The sequence below is a fragment of the Sinocyclocheilus anshuiensis genome, unplaced genomic scaffold (assembly GCF_001515605.1).
Source record: "Sinocyclocheilus anshuiensis isolate Anshui unplaced genomic scaffold, SAMN03320099.WGS_v1.1 scaffold1754, whole genome shotgun sequence".
Classification (NCBI taxonomy): domain Eukaryota; kingdom Metazoa; phylum Chordata; class Actinopteri; order Cypriniformes; family Cyprinidae; genus Sinocyclocheilus; species Sinocyclocheilus anshuiensis.
The window spans coordinates 257,345-275,632 of record NW_015546144.1 but is presented as its reverse complement, the minus strand read 5'-3'; the positions used below and the strand labels follow the sequence as shown (position 1 = coordinate 275,632).

Below are 18,288 nucleotides of genomic sequence, written 5' to 3'. Positions count from 1 at the left end.
GCAGCAGCAGCATAGCAGATCTATTCCGCCAAGACCAAATACATTTTGAGTATGTATAACTGATAACTAATAACTGAGCTGGATGATGACATCACTGAATTCAATGATGAACTGCCTTTAACTGAAAAATTTGTGTTTACTATTGTCATTTTGCATTATTGACACACTATTTTCCTAATTAATGCTGTTCAGTTGCTTTGACACAATCTGTATTGTTAAAAGCGCTATATAAATAAAGGTGACTTGACTTGACTTGACATTAACATCAATTAACATTGTCATGTACATTACCATGCCAATCCCTCCGAGAGTTGTCATGACAGAAATGTATATATATATATATATATATATATATCCTTGTGTGCTTAATTGTATTGAATGTGCACTTGCAGTGTACTTCAAATTTTGTACTTGCAAATAATTGTTGTGCTTTAAAGAAGTACACTTATTTTGACTGTTTGACTGTATGCTGACTACCATACTAAAGTACATTAAATTAATTATTAATTATTAATTTTGCACAAGTAAATGATTAAAGTAAATTATAGTTTTAACTGTTCTGTGTTATTTGATATTACATTTAAAAGTATTCTATAGTGTACTTCATTTTCACAAGCATAATAATCAATCACAAGAATATATACTGTATGTGCTGATCCTAACATCTTCTTTCTTTAAAAAATTATGTATTAAAGTGGCTGTATACCAGCCGCTTTGGCTTGGAAATGAGCATGCTAATATAATCATGCAAGCTTAAAGAAATGTATCTTTACTGAACAAACTGCTCTTTCTTTAAATAAATTCTATTAAAATTAAAATTTTCTTAGGGATAAAAATCTACCTCAACTTATGCTCTACTAGACCATATATCATACCATATTCTGTTACGGATATTTAATCTCTCCTCCTCTTTTCTTTATAAAAGTATGTTTCATTTTTTAGGGCAAATTACAGCCTTGAAGAAATAGTCACATCTGCTTGCTTGCATGAGTTGCCAATGGAAGATTAACCTCATCAGATTCACCTCAGGGAATGAATTGTGCAATAATAACAGTGACCAACTGGTGCCTACAGCTTATGTGCTTTGTGTATAAATCAACTTACTTGTGCTTCTGCTGGGAATGCCTTTGGAGCTCTACGAAATGTGGAGTAACTATCCGTTCCTTTTCGGCAAAGGTGGCTGCTACTTTAAGACCTTCCTCTTTGAGACGGTTTGCTTCGCCTCTATTCTGAATGTAACAGCGCTGAGCGTGGAGCGCTACATAGCTGTGGTCCATCCACTCAGGGCCAAATACGTAGTGACGCGCACCCATGCCAAGCGGGTGATCTTGAGCGTGTGGAGTGTGTCTGTTTTGTGCGCCATTCCCAACACCAGCCTCCATGGTATCTTCACCCTCCCTCTTCCCAAAGGGAAAGGAGTAGGTGCCATGTCCACCTCTGCCACCTGCATGCTGGTCAAGCCACGTTGGATGTACAACCTGATCATCCAAATCACCACTCTGCTGTTTTTCCTCCTGCCCATGTTGACCATCAGCGTGTTGTATTTGCTCATCGGCATGCAGCTAAAACACGAAAAGATGTTGCAGGTCCTGGAGGTAAAAGCCAGTCTGGGACAAGACAGCTCCTCTAATGTGCGCAGTCAGCAGCAGAAAACCCGTCGCCAGCAGGTCACTAAAATGTTGTGTAAGTAGGCCAGCTGGCCAATAACTGAATTCTCATGTATAACAGTGCCTTGGCTGTTTTAGATCATATTACACACATCATATACACATTAAGCGTATTCTTAACTTATGTGACCCTTCGAGTCGTTTTGAAACACATCTTGAGTTTTATGCACTGAATAGACTGCAATCTCTGCTTTCTAATGATATAATTATTAGGTTTATACTCCAAACCATTGTTGACATATAGGAAGGTTGTCATAAAAAAACTGATTTTAACGATTTATTCTAACACATTAATTAACTATGTAAAATATAATTCATTTTTTAATATAGTGCATATTTACAATGTATGATTCTCACTGTGTGACGACTTTTATTCTAGCTACCTAAAGAGCAATAGGCATTGAAAGAATTTTCTGAAGTAATGTAATGTAAGGTTTGTCACAAGCTGTTTTAATAAAGTCTTCCCGCGGCTGAAACACTCACTGGGCGATTACACGAAAGATCATACATTTCAGTAACTTGCACTGTATTTGCAAGTATTTTACACATTTTCAAAATGAATTAGTTCAAAAACATGTGTATGAGATGGTTTGAATTCTACGGAGCCCCTAAAGGGACATGGTGGTGGAAAATATTTTCGAAATGTTTTGCATTCTCTCGTAAAACTTTTGCGTTCTTTTGCAAAGATGTTCGCGTTCTCTCACAAAACCAGTTGAGTTCGGACAAACATTTCCTGTTTACTTTACAGCTTGCAGTGGTTCATACAGCTCCGTATGCTCACAATGGAGCAGTTCATAGAGTTTTATTTTGAACTTGGACTCAAGTATAAAGAAATCAGTGCTTAGTTCAAGGCATGGTTTTGGGACATTCTAAAATGCTTAATGTGGCACAGAAAAGCAGATGAGCCCAGAACGTAATGCGCAAGTTCAGGTGTTTTCTACCCTGTAGACAAAACATTATTAAAAACTCTTAGCTTTTCTGTACATAGTGTATATTTTTAATAAAATATAAAATTTGGGCTTTTTATCATTTTTTATATTGAGCCATGTTAAGCGCACTTTTCTATGGGGGAGAAAATGCTTATCGTGCAATTCAGCTCATATTATGGGCTTGCATGTGCACAGTACATATTTTCAATACATATATAATATAGCATATTTGGTCTTTTTTTATCATCTTCTTTAAGCCATGTTAAGCGTTTTACGAACAACTGCAAGCTGTATAATAAACAGGAAGTGTTTGTCCGAACTCAACTGGTTTTGCGAGAGAATGCAAATATCTTTGAGAGAGAACGCAAAAGTTTTGCGAGGGAACGCAAAGTTTCACAAGTGAATGCAAAACATCTGCGAAAGAATTGCGTAACATTTGAAAAATATTTTTTTCTCACAACCCGATTTTTTTTCAACCACCATGTCCTTTTTCCGTAATTGTGAACATACGGCACTATGAACCACTGCTAGCTGTAAAGTAACAGGAAGTGTTTGTCCGAACTCAACTGATTTTGCGAAAGAGCGCAAAAGTTTTGTGACGGAATGCAAATATCTTTGCGAGGGAATGCTAAAGTTTTGCGACAGAACGCAAACGTTTTGTGAGGGAATGCAAATATCTTTGTGAGAGAATGCTAAAGTTTTGCGACAGAACGCAAACGTTTTGTGAGGGAATGCAAATATCTTTGTGAGAGAATGCTAAAGTTTTGCGACAGAACGCAAACGTTTTGTGAGAGAATGCAAATATCTTTGTGAGAGAATGCAAAGATAATTGCGCTGGGAAAATTGGGGGTTTTACAGTTTGGTTTGGGAAAATATGTGAAAAATAGTCACCTTTCTTCAAGAACTCTTAGTCATATACAATCTGGCTGTTATTAACATTAAATTGGATGTGTCAGCAATCAGCACCACTCTTCGAAGTGAGTGAAAATTTATATTTGTATTAATCAGTGACAAGGCAAAACATATACATTTCTGAGGCTTTACACAGTGAAATGCAGAATAATATTCAATAGGGTAATGTTCAGAAAACATGCTAGAAAAAATGAAATAACAGGAAGTTTGACTTAATATTTTGGGTTAAACATCATTTAAGACCAAATTTTATATGCAACACAGTATTTTCTCTTCAGTTGTACTAGTGGTCATGTTTGGCATCTGTTGGGCTCCGTTCCACACCGATCGACTCATGTGGAGTTTCATGGACCAGAAGAGCAGTGAACACATGAAGATTTTCCAGGTCTATGAATACGTCCATGTCATCTCTGGGGTCTTCTTCTATTTAAGCTCAGCCATTAATCCGATTCTCTACAATCTCATGTCCACCCGCTTCAGGGAGATGTTTAAAGAGGTGATGTGTCACCACAAATGGCATCCTGTCCCAAGGAAACGCTCTCTGAGCATGACGAGGGTTACTGTGCGCAGCACCCTGAGTGATGTCCCACCCTGCAACGGCACTGTAACTATGGAAGGAGAAGATTATGATATGGATGAATGCCAGGAAAATAAGACCAGCTTCTCCTAAGAAATTAACTTGTCATTCATTGTATTGTATTGTCAGTGCTTGAAATTAACTCTGCAGCTTTAGAAAAGATCCATAAATCCAAAACCATAAATTTAAACTTACATGATAATTGTATACAAACACTTGGGTAAAATACATGGTCTGGTGATTTTCTGAGATTAATCAAGCATAAAGAATCTGTGACGCTCCCATTTATTCCCAACGATAACTCTCTCTTTGTTGGTTTATCAGCATATTTTCCAATGAGTGCATAACAAGTGATGGAAATTGTGGAAATTGTCTCATTATAAAACCATTCAGGTTCTTGCACTGACTGCCAGTATCTACTAAAATTAATTTCAAGACATCGTTCTTCGCTTACAGCTGTCAAAGGCTGAGTCTCAAATTATATTCAATCTTGTATTACATAAAAAAAATTTATTAAAAAATCTGTAATTCTCAAATTAGTGCCATGACACTACAACCGTTTACATTAAATCCTGCATTACCAAATAATGTTTAGAAATATAGTTAAGAAATTAATTAGGAATATATACAGCAACAAAAGTTTGTGGAATTTCAAGAAAAAGCACGATTGTAAGTGTGATATTGCTTTTATAAAATGGTTTAATAAGCAAAAAGTTAATATTAAGCCATTTGTATTGACAGCTACCTTATCTTCTACGACAATGCAAATAGTTCCAAACAATGCAGCACTAGAACTGCCGTGCTGTTACTGAAAGAATGTGTTTTTGCACAAAGTGATGAGTGTATAATTAAATGAATCATTCATAAAATTTCACTGTAGTAATCTTCACTACAATCAACATCTGGAAGACGGTGTCATTTGCATTGTGAAACAAGAGACAGCGAGTCTGTAGTGTGATACGAGAGTCATATAACTAGCATCAGTTTCAGTTACCTGGAGGAATGGACTGATATACAGTTCTTCCATGGACGACAGTGCATATATAAATACAAAGTTCTGTCATGAAACTCTAGATGGCGCAGGCCGATAGGCTCTAACTCAATCTGATATAATCACATCATGATTCACACGGAGCAGCTAATTGGTTTCTTTTGCATCAGTAGTAGGGCTGCACGATAAATCGCATGCAATATTTAACGCACATCTTCTCAGTAAAGCCGGTTCTGTAATCAGCGGTAAATCTCTATCACGTGCGGGCTTTCACATGGAGCAGCATTTACTACACAGAGCCGTTGTTCACTGACAAGCAGAATCGGCTTTACTGAGAAGATGCGCGTTAAATATTGCATGTGCTTTATCGTGCAGCCCTAATCAGTAGCCAATGAGCTTACTCCTCAACATTCAAATACTTGGCCATTTCTTGCTGTAGCAGTTGCAGCGCGCTTCAGAAACCCTCCACCTCCCCAGCTCCACCTGTATAGATCTGCTACAGGGTGATTTCATGTGTTATACATGTGGGTTATTTCATATATGTTGTATGTGCAGCAGCAGTATTTCTTACATGCTCACAGCAGCATGTTGTGGATGTATTGGCAGTAGCAAGTCTCGGTACTTACTCTGCAGAAGTGGAGCAGATCTATTCCGCCGAGACAAAACATGTTAACACTGCCATGTACATTACCATGCTAAACTCTCCAAGAGTTGTCATGACAGAAATGCACTTATTTTGGTCCTAGAATGAATTAGCGCTTTGCAAGAATCAGTTAAATGAATGAATAATTCATTAAAAAGACAGTCACTTGCTGCCACCTACTGGTGTAAGATGTGACCTGCAGAAAGAGTCATTGAAAATCCCCATCACTAATACAGTCAGAGACATTATGGGGTGGTTTTCCGGACAGAGATTAAGAATAGTCCTAGACTAAAATGGCCCTTTAAACCAAATTAACAGAAATCTGCTTTCTCTGTCACGGTTTTAAATAGTCTCAGACATAGTGTAGTCCACATTTTAATAGGCTGATTTCCTGGAGGAAGACTAGAGCTACTTCAGGACTAAACTGAGGCTTAAATTAAACCTACCAGGAGGTAGGTTTAACTTCATATTAACGTGTGTTTCCAGTCTTTATACAGTATATCAAAATTAGTGGTACCCTTTGTAGATATGAACAAAGAAGCATGTGAAAATAAATCAGCACTGTTAATCATTTTGATCTTTTATTCAAAAAAAAAGGAACCTTAAAATCTTTCAACCAAGTAAGATGGAAGGGAAATCTCATTAAGAAAGGTTTTGTTTTTCTCTCTAATACTCATTGGCCACAATTAATGGCACCCTTTTATTCAATACTTTTTGCAAACTCCTTTTGCCAATTATCAGCTATGAGTCTGTCCTATAATTCCTCATGAGTTTGGAGAACACCTGACAAGAGATCAGAAATCATTCCTTCATCCAGAATCTCTCCAGACCCTTCAGATTCCCAGCTCCATGTTGGTACTCTTTCCTCTTCAGTCTTCTATAGGGTTCAGGTCAGGGAACTGGGATGGCCATGGCAGAACCATCGTTTCTGAGCTCAGTGACTCATTTGTTGTGTTGATTTTGATGGTCCTATTGGATCATTGTTCTGTTTGAAGATCCAACCACGGCCCGTTATAAGGCTTTCTGACCCCAAGACTTAACCATGTTCTGCAATTCTCCAGCTGTGATCCTTGGAGAGTCTTTGGCCACTCAAGCTATCCTCCTCACATTGCATTAAGACAATATAGACAGACAATATACTGTAGGCAGATTTGTAACATTTCTTGTTAACTGGAACTCCTTAATTATTGTTCTAATAGTGGAAATGGAAATGTCCAAGGCTTTAGCTCTTTTTTGTGTGTGTGTGTGTGTGTGTGTGTGTGTGTGTGTGTGTGTGTGTGTGTGTGTGTGTGTGTGACTTTTTTGCTATTTTCTTGACTTCATATTTTGTAAAGCTCAACAATCTGTTGCTGCACAACAGAACTTTTTTTTTTCATAGTGATGGATGGCAAAGAGAATATGACCTTTGTGTTCCTCATATTTAAATTCCTGTGAAACAAAAAGTCATGGCTGGATAATTTAATGTTCCTAGTCACCATGGTGTTCTAACAAAATTTAAATATGAATGGGAATATAGATCTTCAGAGATTTTACTCATAATAATTTCTAGGACTACAAATAATTGTGGCCAATGTGTATTAGAGGAAAAAAAATATTTTCATAATGTGGTTTTGTTGAAAAGTTAGATTTTTGTTATTTTTTTATTTATTTTATTTTTATTGACTTTTTTTAAATAAAATATCAGAATAAACAATACAGATTTATTTTCACAATCCTCTTTGATAATATTTTTTAGGGTGCCAATATAATTCTGACCATGGCTCTCTCTAAAAAAGCAGCTTTATGTATAATATAATAAATAATAATAATAATGTTTCAAAACTGACAACAGCTGATTGCAAGAATTCATTACAAAGAGATTTCTAGGCATTCCTTTTTTATTATTCGACACCTGATGTGTGCAGTTTACTTTGCTTGCTTTAAAAAAAGTTTTCTCTTGTTCAGTAACATTTTTGTTTGTTTTTGTTGATTGCAGGCTTTTTTCCCGCTGCTATTGTTTTACTGACTGTGAAACTGAACTGAAATGACATACAGCTATCTCTTCTTGTGACAAGCTTTGTAAATAAAATATATTGCTCTGCAAACCACAGTTTGTTGATATCTACAGTAACACAAGCACATCCATAATAACATAAATGTGCTGGCAGCTTCCTTCTTTATGAAATGCATAAAAGTGGCCTTGGTGAAAGTCAGGATCTAAAGGGAAGATGGATGGATAATGACAATGTTCACTAAGGTAAGGTAAATAGAGTCTGGAAAGACAGATATATGGGTTATTTTTCGTCCCTGAGAATTTTATTGAAGAGACGCTAAAAGCCACAAAGAAATATCCTGTACTCCTACGTGAATAATAATTGTGCTTCAGAAGGTTTATTCACAATTCTGGCTGCCTTTAATCTTAGCGCATTATCTCTGATCAAAGCCTTTGATGCAATTTTTATTAAAAATATATTTTTTCCCAGCATAGATAAAAGTATGGAGGGTATAAGGGGCAAACAAATCACAGTTACCATTGTAAGATAACATACAACATCTCAACATGCCAAATCTATAGGAGAAATCATTTTGTTTTCCATACACTAATAAATGGGTAGCCGGGGTTTGTGTTGCCTGAATGTATGACCCTCTCTTACAACTGTATCATACTCAAGACTGTCTTAATAGGTCTAGCCTTCAAAAGTAAACTTTGTGTGTCAACACATCAGCCAGCAAAAATATTTCTTTATTTTTTTATATATTTTTTTTTAATTTTATTTTATTAGGCCTATTTATATATTTATTTTGGTTAGGGGTTTTTTTCTTCTTTTTTGGCTGCTTCTCTTTTCTAATTTTAATTCTAGTTATTTTTACTGGCTTTGACAGGCCCTGCATCCTAAAAAAAAATCTGTTTATTATTTATTTTATTTTATTTTATTATTTTATTTTATTTATGGCTACTTCTTTTTTTATTTTACTTCTAGTGATGGCTTACTGGCTTTGACATTTAATAACAGCCCTGCATCTTAAAAAAAATATATAATAATATTTTTTTTTTTAACTGATTCGCAAAAAAAGGCTTAATATTACCTAATTTGAGGGTGCTGAATTCAAAAATATCAATAAAAACATGTACTTATTTTTATTTATTTATTTATTTTTAATAATCTCAAAGTTTTGGTTTTATGGACAAAAATAAATTAATGTATCATTTAACTTACAATCTGCAAAGGAAGTGGAAATCAGGACTAGGCATAAAATATGAATTTCTGCATAATCATTCATACATGTGAAAATGGGCTGAGAAATGAACAAATAGTTGTAATTTGGCTCAGAGGAAGACAGAAATCATTTCTTTGGCATTTTTTCTGCAGATTAAATGATAATACAAGGCTTTTTAACCTTAAAGATAGGTTTTTAAGGGTTTCTGAAGCGTGCTGCAACTGCTACGGCAAGCACTAGTCATATATTTGAATGTTGAGCAGCGAGCTCATTGGCTACCGATACAGGAGAGAACCAATCAGCTGTGCCATGTGATAATGATTTCATTAGGTCAGATTGAGTTAGACCTATCGGACTGCGCCATCTAGAGTTTCATGCCAGAACTCTGTATTTGTCAAAAGCAAAAATGCTAAGAGCAAATCATATATTGTGAGAAAGTCTGACGTGCTTGAGCAAAATGGGCACTATTTTCAAAATCAGCACCCAAAAATGAGCAAGAAACAAGTACTGGATTCCATTCATCAAACATGATGCAGGGCTATTTATTAACTATTCAAAATGTTCAATATCTAAAACAATTAAGAATCCTTCATTTAAACAATTTAAACCTTCCTTTAACAAGGATCCATTTGCAAGAATACTGGCCTTTTAGCATGTTTCTGATATCTGACCACTTAAGTGCAATTTTCAGTGTCCTCTCTTAGTGTTTATGGTTAGTTTGTGAGAGTATGATCTGTTTTCCTCTGTGGTTGTTTTTTTCACACCCGTGGGCTTTCTATGCTAGTTCATCACTGTCAGTCCAGCGATCACACTGACTGCTACTCAGCAACACAGACAGCTGCAAAACAAAAGGCCAGTGACCGATGGGCAGGGAAAAGGACACCAGTCTCATCACACAATTACATCTCATCAACAGTGACTGAAATTCAGAAATGACAGCCAAACTTTTGTAAGTCACATAAAAAATCAGTAGGGGGCCCCCTTACACATTTAGCCATTATGATATCGTTATTTTAATTAATGCGGCATGTATATCCATGCAAGCGCATGTTAAAGCTATTATAATATGTTGTTAGATGATAATATGTGACCCTGGACCACAAAACCAGTCATAAGTCGCTGGGGTATATTTGTAGCAATAGCCATTGTATGGGTCAAAATTATCGATTTTTCTTTTACGCCAAACATCATTAGGACATTAAGTAAACATCATGTTCCATGAAGATATTTTGTACATTTTGCAACTGCTACGGCAAGCACTAGTCATATATTTGAATGTTGAGCAGCGAGCTCATTGGCTACCGATACAGGAGAGAACCAATCAGCTGTGCCATGTGATAATGATTTCATTAGGTCAGATTGAGTTAGACCTATCGGACTGCGCCATCTAGAGTTTCATGCCAGAACTCTGTATTTGTCAAAAGCAAAAATGCTAAGAGCAAATCATATATTGTGAGAAAGTCTGACGTGCTTGAGCAAAATGGGCACTATTTTCAAAATCAGCACCCAAAAATGAGCAAGAAACAAGTACTGGATTCCATTCATCAAACATGATGCAGGGCTATTTATTAACTATTCAAAATGTTCAATATCTAAAACAATTAAGAATCCTTCATTTAAACAATTTAAACCTTCCTTTAACAAGGATCCATTTGCAAGAATACTGGCCTTTTAGCATGTTTCTGATATCTGACCACTTAAGTGCAATTTTCAGTGTCCTCTCTTAGTGTTTATGGTTAGTTTGTGAGAGTATGATCTGTTTTCCTCTGTGGTTGTTTTTTTCACACCCGTGGGCTTTCTATGCTAGTTCATCACTGTCAGTCCAGCGATCACACTGACTGCTACTCAGCAACACAGACAGCTGCAAAACAAAAGGCCAGTGACCGATGGGCAGGGAAAAGGACACCAGTCTCATCACACAATTACATCTCATCAACAGTGACTGAAATTCAGAAATGACAGCCAAACTTTTGTAAGTCACATAAAAAATCAGTAGGGGGCCCCCTTACACATTTAGCCATTATGATATCGTTATTTTAATTAATGCGGCATGTATATCCATGCAAGCGCATGTTAAAGCTATTATAATATGTTGTTAGATGATAATATGTGACCCTGGACCACAAAACCAGTCATAAGTCGCTGGGGTATATTTGTAGCAATAGCCATTGTATGGGTCAAAATTATCGATTTTTCTTTTACGCCAAACATCATTAGGACATTAAGTAAACATCATGTTCCATGAAGATATTTTGTACATTTCCTACTGTAAATATATCAAAACTTAATTTTTGATTAGTAATATGCATTGCTAAGAACTTCATTTGGACAACTTTAAAGGCGATTTTCTCAATATTTTGATTTTTTTGCACTCTCAGATTCCAGATTTTCAAATAGTTGTATCTCGGCCAAATATTGTCCGATCCTAACAAACCATACATCAATGGAAAGCTTATTTATTCAAGCTTATTTACATTAAAATTGATACATATGACTGGTTTTGTGGTCCAGGGTCACATATAATTGATATTAAATAATATAATTCAAATTTTTAGAATTTGTTTTAATAATATAACAAAACAATATCACGGTCAATCATATCAAATTAATATGTGTGAAAAGTGAAAATATTATATTTAAACTGCTTGACCAACTAATACAGAATGATAGTGACAAAAATTTATGTATTTTATATAAATATTAAGATGAAAATAACTACTTTGACAAAAGACGGCAATGTAGGAAAAATCCAACCCGATCTCATGAAAGTGCGTATAAATAGTACGCCAAATAAAAATGAAAACTCGTGGTATTGATACGCAAAAATGGACTTTGGCGTGTATATGCTACGCGATGGGTAGGTTTAAGGTTGTGGGGTAGATGCGTATCATATGTACGCGAAAACTGCGTATTATATGCACGCCACACACATATGTATCATATGCACGCCAAAGTCCATTTTTGTGTATCAATACCACGAGTTTTCGTTTTTATTTGGCGTACTATTTATATGCACTTTCATGAGACCGGGCTGGAAAAATCATACAGCGAGGTATTCAGACAAACAAACATGGATGCGATTGATACAAAAAAATTGTGATGGTATTAAATATCACATCTGCGAATGTTTGGTCCTCAGCACATCTCCTGTGTGTCTTCAGTAATAATACACACCAAACGCAGCGGCCACACAGAACAAGCTGTCCTGTTAGAAAAAGAACATAAAACGATAAAGTAAGGGATGAAAGTCACATTAATGTAAAAATAATTCCTCACTTACATTCATAAATATATCTTGAGCATAGCTGTCTGTATCTGCATCCCAGAAGCAGCGTGCAGCCATCCTGTGAAAACATATGCAGTGAAAAAAAGTTGATTTTATTTTATAGAATAACTATAATCACCCAAATACGTAAAAAACAAATTTTTAAATGAAATCCGATATTTAAATATAATTCATTTTAATATGTAATGTGAAATTAAAAAGTAAAATAAAATGGTGAGTCTTATATAACTAACAACACATTTTTTTACACTGCAGTTGTTTTTATGGTATTTTAAGTCAGATCTGCAATACAAACAGCTCTCAGTATCAGATGCCCTGTATTAGTTTCACATCCTGAGCCCACAGTGAGTCAGACTGTATCTTACTCGATGTGGGTGTCCTAGAAAGATCAGTAGAAACCTCAGATACGTGACAACAACCCAAAGGTCACAGCTAGACATCTGAGGACACGTCTTGCACGTGAAAATGTCTGTGGTCATGGGTCTACTGCACAAGCGCTAGAGGTCTGTTTGAAACCATCCTGATTTCACAATTCATTCATTTTCCTAAGAAGTATTGCGCTTACTTGACTCCTTCTCCACGCTGCTCTCCAACGACCACCTGCACGATGAGCTTGTATCTGTCAAAGCCCACGTCTGAAAATACAACAGCCTGCTGTCACTCAAGTATCAATCAAAACCAAAGCTTAGCCAAAAAAAAAAAAGTTTCCATGTTCAATTGTATGTAAAATAATTTTTCTTAGTTTCCGACACTGACTGCTGAAATCCGGCCGTGGACTTCTTTTTTTTCTTCAACTTTAATAGAACAAAATAAAACTGTAAGTCCTTACAGACTGAGATATACTTATTAATAATATATACTACAACAGAGAAACAAAAAGTAAGATACAGGTTACAATTAAATACATATATACAGTCAAACCAAAAATTATTCAGACACCAGATATAATTTTTGATATTTTTTTACTAGTGGGTGCAGGACACTATAGTTCATTTGTATTCAACTGTGACATATTATATCCAAAAATTCTTCATACAGCGGACTACCAGTAAAACTGATCAAAAATTTGGGACCAAGAATTATTCAGACACTTTGACCTGACCATGTTTTGATACGAGTTTTTTCTTTAATTGCTAATGCGACCTTTTTACATCACAGACTGAACAAAATGAAGCATCGCTTGGTAATTGGCTTATCCAAATTGGTATTGGTATCTAATTGTGTGCCAAATACACAAAATAATGTTCTTTTTAGCAACATCATATGACCCCTTTAAATTTAACAGCTGACAGCTATTCAACCAAATTCATTTGTGAGACCGTCTAACAGAAGGATGGCCAAAACCAGTGAAATATCCACTGATTTGAGAGGAAAGGTAGTCAACTTCTACAAGGAGGGCATTTCAATCAGAAATATAGAATTAGATCGATAAATAGATTAGATATGCCTAGAGGGACAATCTTTTTCCATTGTGAAGAAATTTAGAGAGACTGGTGAGGTGAACAATTTGCCTGGTCGTGGAAGAAAGAAAAAGACAACACCCAGAACAGACAGACTTGTAAGACATAACATGTTTGGCAGTGCTGGCAAAACTAAAGTGTGGAGAACCAAAGGACAAGCCTTGAAACCCCAGTGTCTTACCCCTACTGTAAAGCACAGTGGGGGCAATGTTATGGTGTGGGTGTGTATGGCAGCTAGTGGACTAGGTCAAATACATTTCATTGATGGAACTATGAACTCTGAAATGTATGTGGAAATTCTCCAGAGTCAGATGATGCCATCAGCCAGGAAGCTCATTGGCCATCATTACATCTTTCAGCATGAGAACGATCCCAAACACACTGCAAAGAAGGTTGGTGATTTCTTTAAGCAGAAGAGGATTAAAGTATTAAACTGGCCACCACAAAGTCCAGATCTAAACCCGATTGAGCATCTCTGGGAGGTGATGGAACGTCGCTGCCTGGATGAAGTGCCAAAAAACCAACAGGAACTGAAGAACCTGCTGCAGCGAGTCTGCGAAAATATTAAAGTTCAGGTTTGCATGAACCTGGTTGACAGCATGCCCAGGAGACTACAGGCTGTCATTGAGGCTAAAGCCCCGTTCACACCAAGAACGATAACGATACCAGCAGACGATATCGTCTGTAAGCGCACGCTTTAAATTCTCGAGCTCGTTATAGCAGGATGGATTCTGATTGGGTGTACAAGTTTGTATCATTCATCAGCTGGGAAAAAATCGTTTTGAAAGTGATTTCAGTGATATTGTTTCTCTGTGCCTTTATCGTTATTGCTGTGGTGTGGACTCTGCTGTTGTTTAATATTGAGAACGATTTTTAGAACTATTTCTTTATCGTTATCTTTATAGTTATCATGCTTGGTGTAAACGGGCCTTAAGGGTGGCCCAACAAAGCATTGATAGTTGTGTAAATATTGTCATACTAACAGTTGTCTGAATAATTTTTGATTGATTGTAATCCATTACATACCTTTCTATCAAAGTTATCTGACATTATCAAGATGAATTTGTTCTGACACAGTTTAACTCTTGAGTTTTTGTCATATTTTATTACCATTTTCTAATCTATAGCGAATAAACTGTGATAATGTGAGAAATGTTGAAGGTGTCTGAATAAATTTTAGTTTGACTGTAGGGTGTTCCCGGCTTTATAAATTCTCATAACTTTTAACACTTTCAAAACTTTGCATTTGAATCTAAAATATTTTCATAGGGATGTGCGGGTCTAGTCGACTAAACAGTGCATCTCCTACTAGTCGACACTGAAAACAATAGTCGATTACACGACAGAAGAAAAAAATAAAAACAAAAACATGATTTTATCATTCAAATTACCATCATTTTAACCTCCTGGGGTTGACGGTGGTGCCGGTGTTGTGCCGAATTCTGCACCCCTGCCAGATTATGCACCCCCTCGTTGAAGTCACTACTTGATTGCCTAACCCCACCCCCAATCCTAAACCTACCAATACTAGGGGGTGCATAATCTGGCAGGGTGCAAATTTCGGCGCTACACCGGTGCTGCGATCCCATCCGCGCCGTCTATTCCTCTAATGAACACCCACTTCGGTGGTGGTGCGGGATGTCCAGGCGCTTTCGGAAACTCTATCGGCTTGCTTTTCGTTATCTCTGCGTGCCTGCGACTTCAGTTCCTGCCGAGCGCGTTTTTTCAAGTGCAGGAATTTTATTGTTAATCGCCTCAGGTCCCGTCTTTCACCAGGCCACGTTGATAATTTCACTGAACAAATAACGCATGGTCTGAGTAAGTAAAATGGGCATTGTTGCATTGTTTTGTTTTTAGACGATATAACCTACACAAAGTACGTTTTTAAAAGCCGTTTTAATGCTATTTGTTGATAAACCTTCCTATTGTTTTTGACTTGTGTTTTAATATGTTGGCTAACGTTATATGAAGATTAAGAATTCTGTCAGGCTATTGATTGATTTTCCATTGTTCTGCATTTCCCCAGCTGATTTGAATAAATAAACTATGCTTTGGCCGACGTTGAGTGTATGCTCTTCTTTTATTTATTTTTAATGACCGCCTAAAATGAAATGATGATAACACGAGGCAAGTGTGCGGCAAGCGGAATTCATTGAGGGATTTGACAGTGTGATTCATAGATTAAGTATTTCAAATATAGGCTATTATATATACTACACGCACGCACAGAGGGGTTTTTCTTTTTGGGGGGTTTCTTGCTTTTAGACTAGTCGGATACAAAACTTTCGTTTAAACGACAGTCAAATTAATCGTTGCGCACATCCCTAAATAAAGTATTCATAAAGTCTACACTTTTGTCCTCCAAATGTATTCCAAATTTCACCACGTCTGAAGTAACAGAGATAGATAGATAGATAGATAGATAGATAGATAGATAGATAGATAGATAGAATTGTCACAGAGATTTGACGATACGAGTATCGATACAGCTGGCCCTGTATCGATATTGTGGCACGTGTGCAGCTGTGGACCACGCTTAATTTTCATTTAGCTTTTTTTTTCTACAAAAAAAAAAAGGGTCAATTCTGACTTTGCTATGACAATCTGGCGCTTCTGAATCAGCGACCAAGTATGTTTTGTTACTAGTTTAAAATGTACAGTATTTGAAAAATAATGTGTTTTTTGAACATTAAAGCATGTCAACATATTCTGTTACACCAAATACATAAAATAATGATCTTTAAAAAAGCATCATATGACCCCTACAGCGCGTTAGTTTTTTTTTTATTGTAGAGAGTGTGTTAATTTGTGCAATAATAACCTACCAGCAATGTAAATAATTTTTTTAACATATTAGAAACTGTTTTACAAAATTCTGCTGAGGTGAAATTCAGTGCAGTCATGTATCGTGATACGTATCGTATCGTGACTTTGCTGGTGATACACAGCCCTAATAGATAGATAGATAGATAGATAGATAGATAGATAAATGAAAACCAGGATAATAGCAGGACAGTTTTTAACATTAACTCAATATTTGGATATGTATTTCCAAAAACATTACTAAAAAATAAAGTAAAGAACCTCAGGGGAAAAAAATGTCTTGTTAAAATGAGACATGACATAGCAACACAATTAATTAACCCAGTGACCAGTCCATCCGTCACAGCCTCGTTTTCATTAACGAAAAAAATTATAAGAGGAATAAACGGAGTAGCGGCCCGTTTTAAACGCAGTTAAACGACTTCTTATGTTAACAGCTGTTTCGTAACGTTGCCTGAGTAAACAACATTTTAATAATGAAGTAGAGTCACTCTAGTACTGCACACCTGTCAGTCAGAAACAGCGCAGTGTCCGCGCCTCTCACCTCGCAGCTTGTGTTTAATCGAGTCTGCTAAAGCTCTGGATAATGTGGGAACCTCCTCGGGATCGTACTGCACTCCATACAGCTGCTCCCTCAGGATTTCTCGAATGCACTCTTTCGCCGCTCCTGCCTTGAACCTACGGGGGGAAATTAACGCAAACGGTATTTATATAAAGTTCAGCAGATGTTTACGTAAACACTTCTTCATAAATGCAGTTCAGAAGCACTCAAATCCAGCCTTAAGCTTCGCTAGCTGCTATTTTAGCCGGCTAAGTTAATCGCAAAACGCTTAAACAAGAAGAAGGTCGTCTTACTTGTCTTTATAATTCGGTCTAATGAGGTACGTGTTCGCTCCCGCGTCCATGAATGAAACGCTTCAGACGTTTAATGTGTGCAGCGGTACTTTCGCTTTACAGCTTTACCGTGGTTGTCATAACAACTCGGTTTCATCCGGGGAACGGTCTAACGTCATGGCGTCATAAGCAACGGGTGCTGCGTTCGCTTCAAACCACGAGGCGCGGATTTAAACGTCCTCAGCGCGTTCGGAAGAAAGTACATTCAGACATAAAAACATTGGTTATCACATAGATCAGTGGTAACAACACGTTTATACATTCGCGTCGACTTAAGTCTGGTTTCTAGAAATAGCCTAAATAAATTCATATCGAGTCTGGAGGACATAAATTAGTTATCAAACAGTAAAACCAAACTGGCATTAGGGTGAGCTGATATAGGCCCAATGAAGGTAGGTTTTATCTGAAAAGTTCAACTGTGATCTTAGAGCAAGGGAATTTTCCATAAATGTTAGGTTTGGGTAGGCTTTATTTTGTTTGAAGATGTTTTAAAGGGGTCATATGATGCTTTTTTAAAGATCATTATTTTGTGTATTTGGTGTAACAGAATATGTTGACATGCTTTAATGTTCAAAAAACACATTATTTTTCAAATACTGTACATTATTGTAGGTCCTCTATGCCCCGCCTCTCTCAAACACGTCGTTTTCTACAAAGTCCCTCCTTTGACAAGCGCAGTCTGCTCTGATTGGCCAGCTGACCCAGTGCATTGTGATTGGCCGAACACCGCAAGCACGCGTCGGAAATGTAACGCCCCTTACCATAATCGCGAGCTTCATCTTTCAAAGTAAATATCAAGACAGTTAATAATGTCGTTAGTTTTACCATCAGTTCAAACCCGAAAGGGTCTTTTTACAGATCTTCTTTATGCACCAAGAGCTTGTAACACTCCAAAGAGAAAGGAAAAC

General features: G+C 36.6%; 1 protein-coding gene and 1 pseudogene across 1 annotated transcript; one reads left to right on the top strand and one right to left on the bottom strand.

Moving 5' to 3' along the window:
• Positions 1–986: 986 nt before the first annotated feature.
• On the top strand, positions 987–4,178 carry LOC107701219 (neuromedin-U receptor 1-like; annotated as a pseudogene).
• A 7,862-nt stretch (positions 4,179–12,040) lies between these two features.
• LOC107701222 (tctex1 domain-containing protein 2-like) lies at positions 12,041–17,477 on the bottom strand. The gene is given in 6 exon segments (XM_016503181.1): positions 12,041–12,122; positions 12,198–12,261; positions 12,769–12,838; positions 17,031–17,164; positions 17,342–17,417; positions 17,420–17,477. Coding segments are annotated over 6 exon segments (450 nt in total). The 3' UTR covers positions 12,041–12,074.
• Between the last annotated feature and the right edge of the window lie 811 nt (positions 17,478–18,288).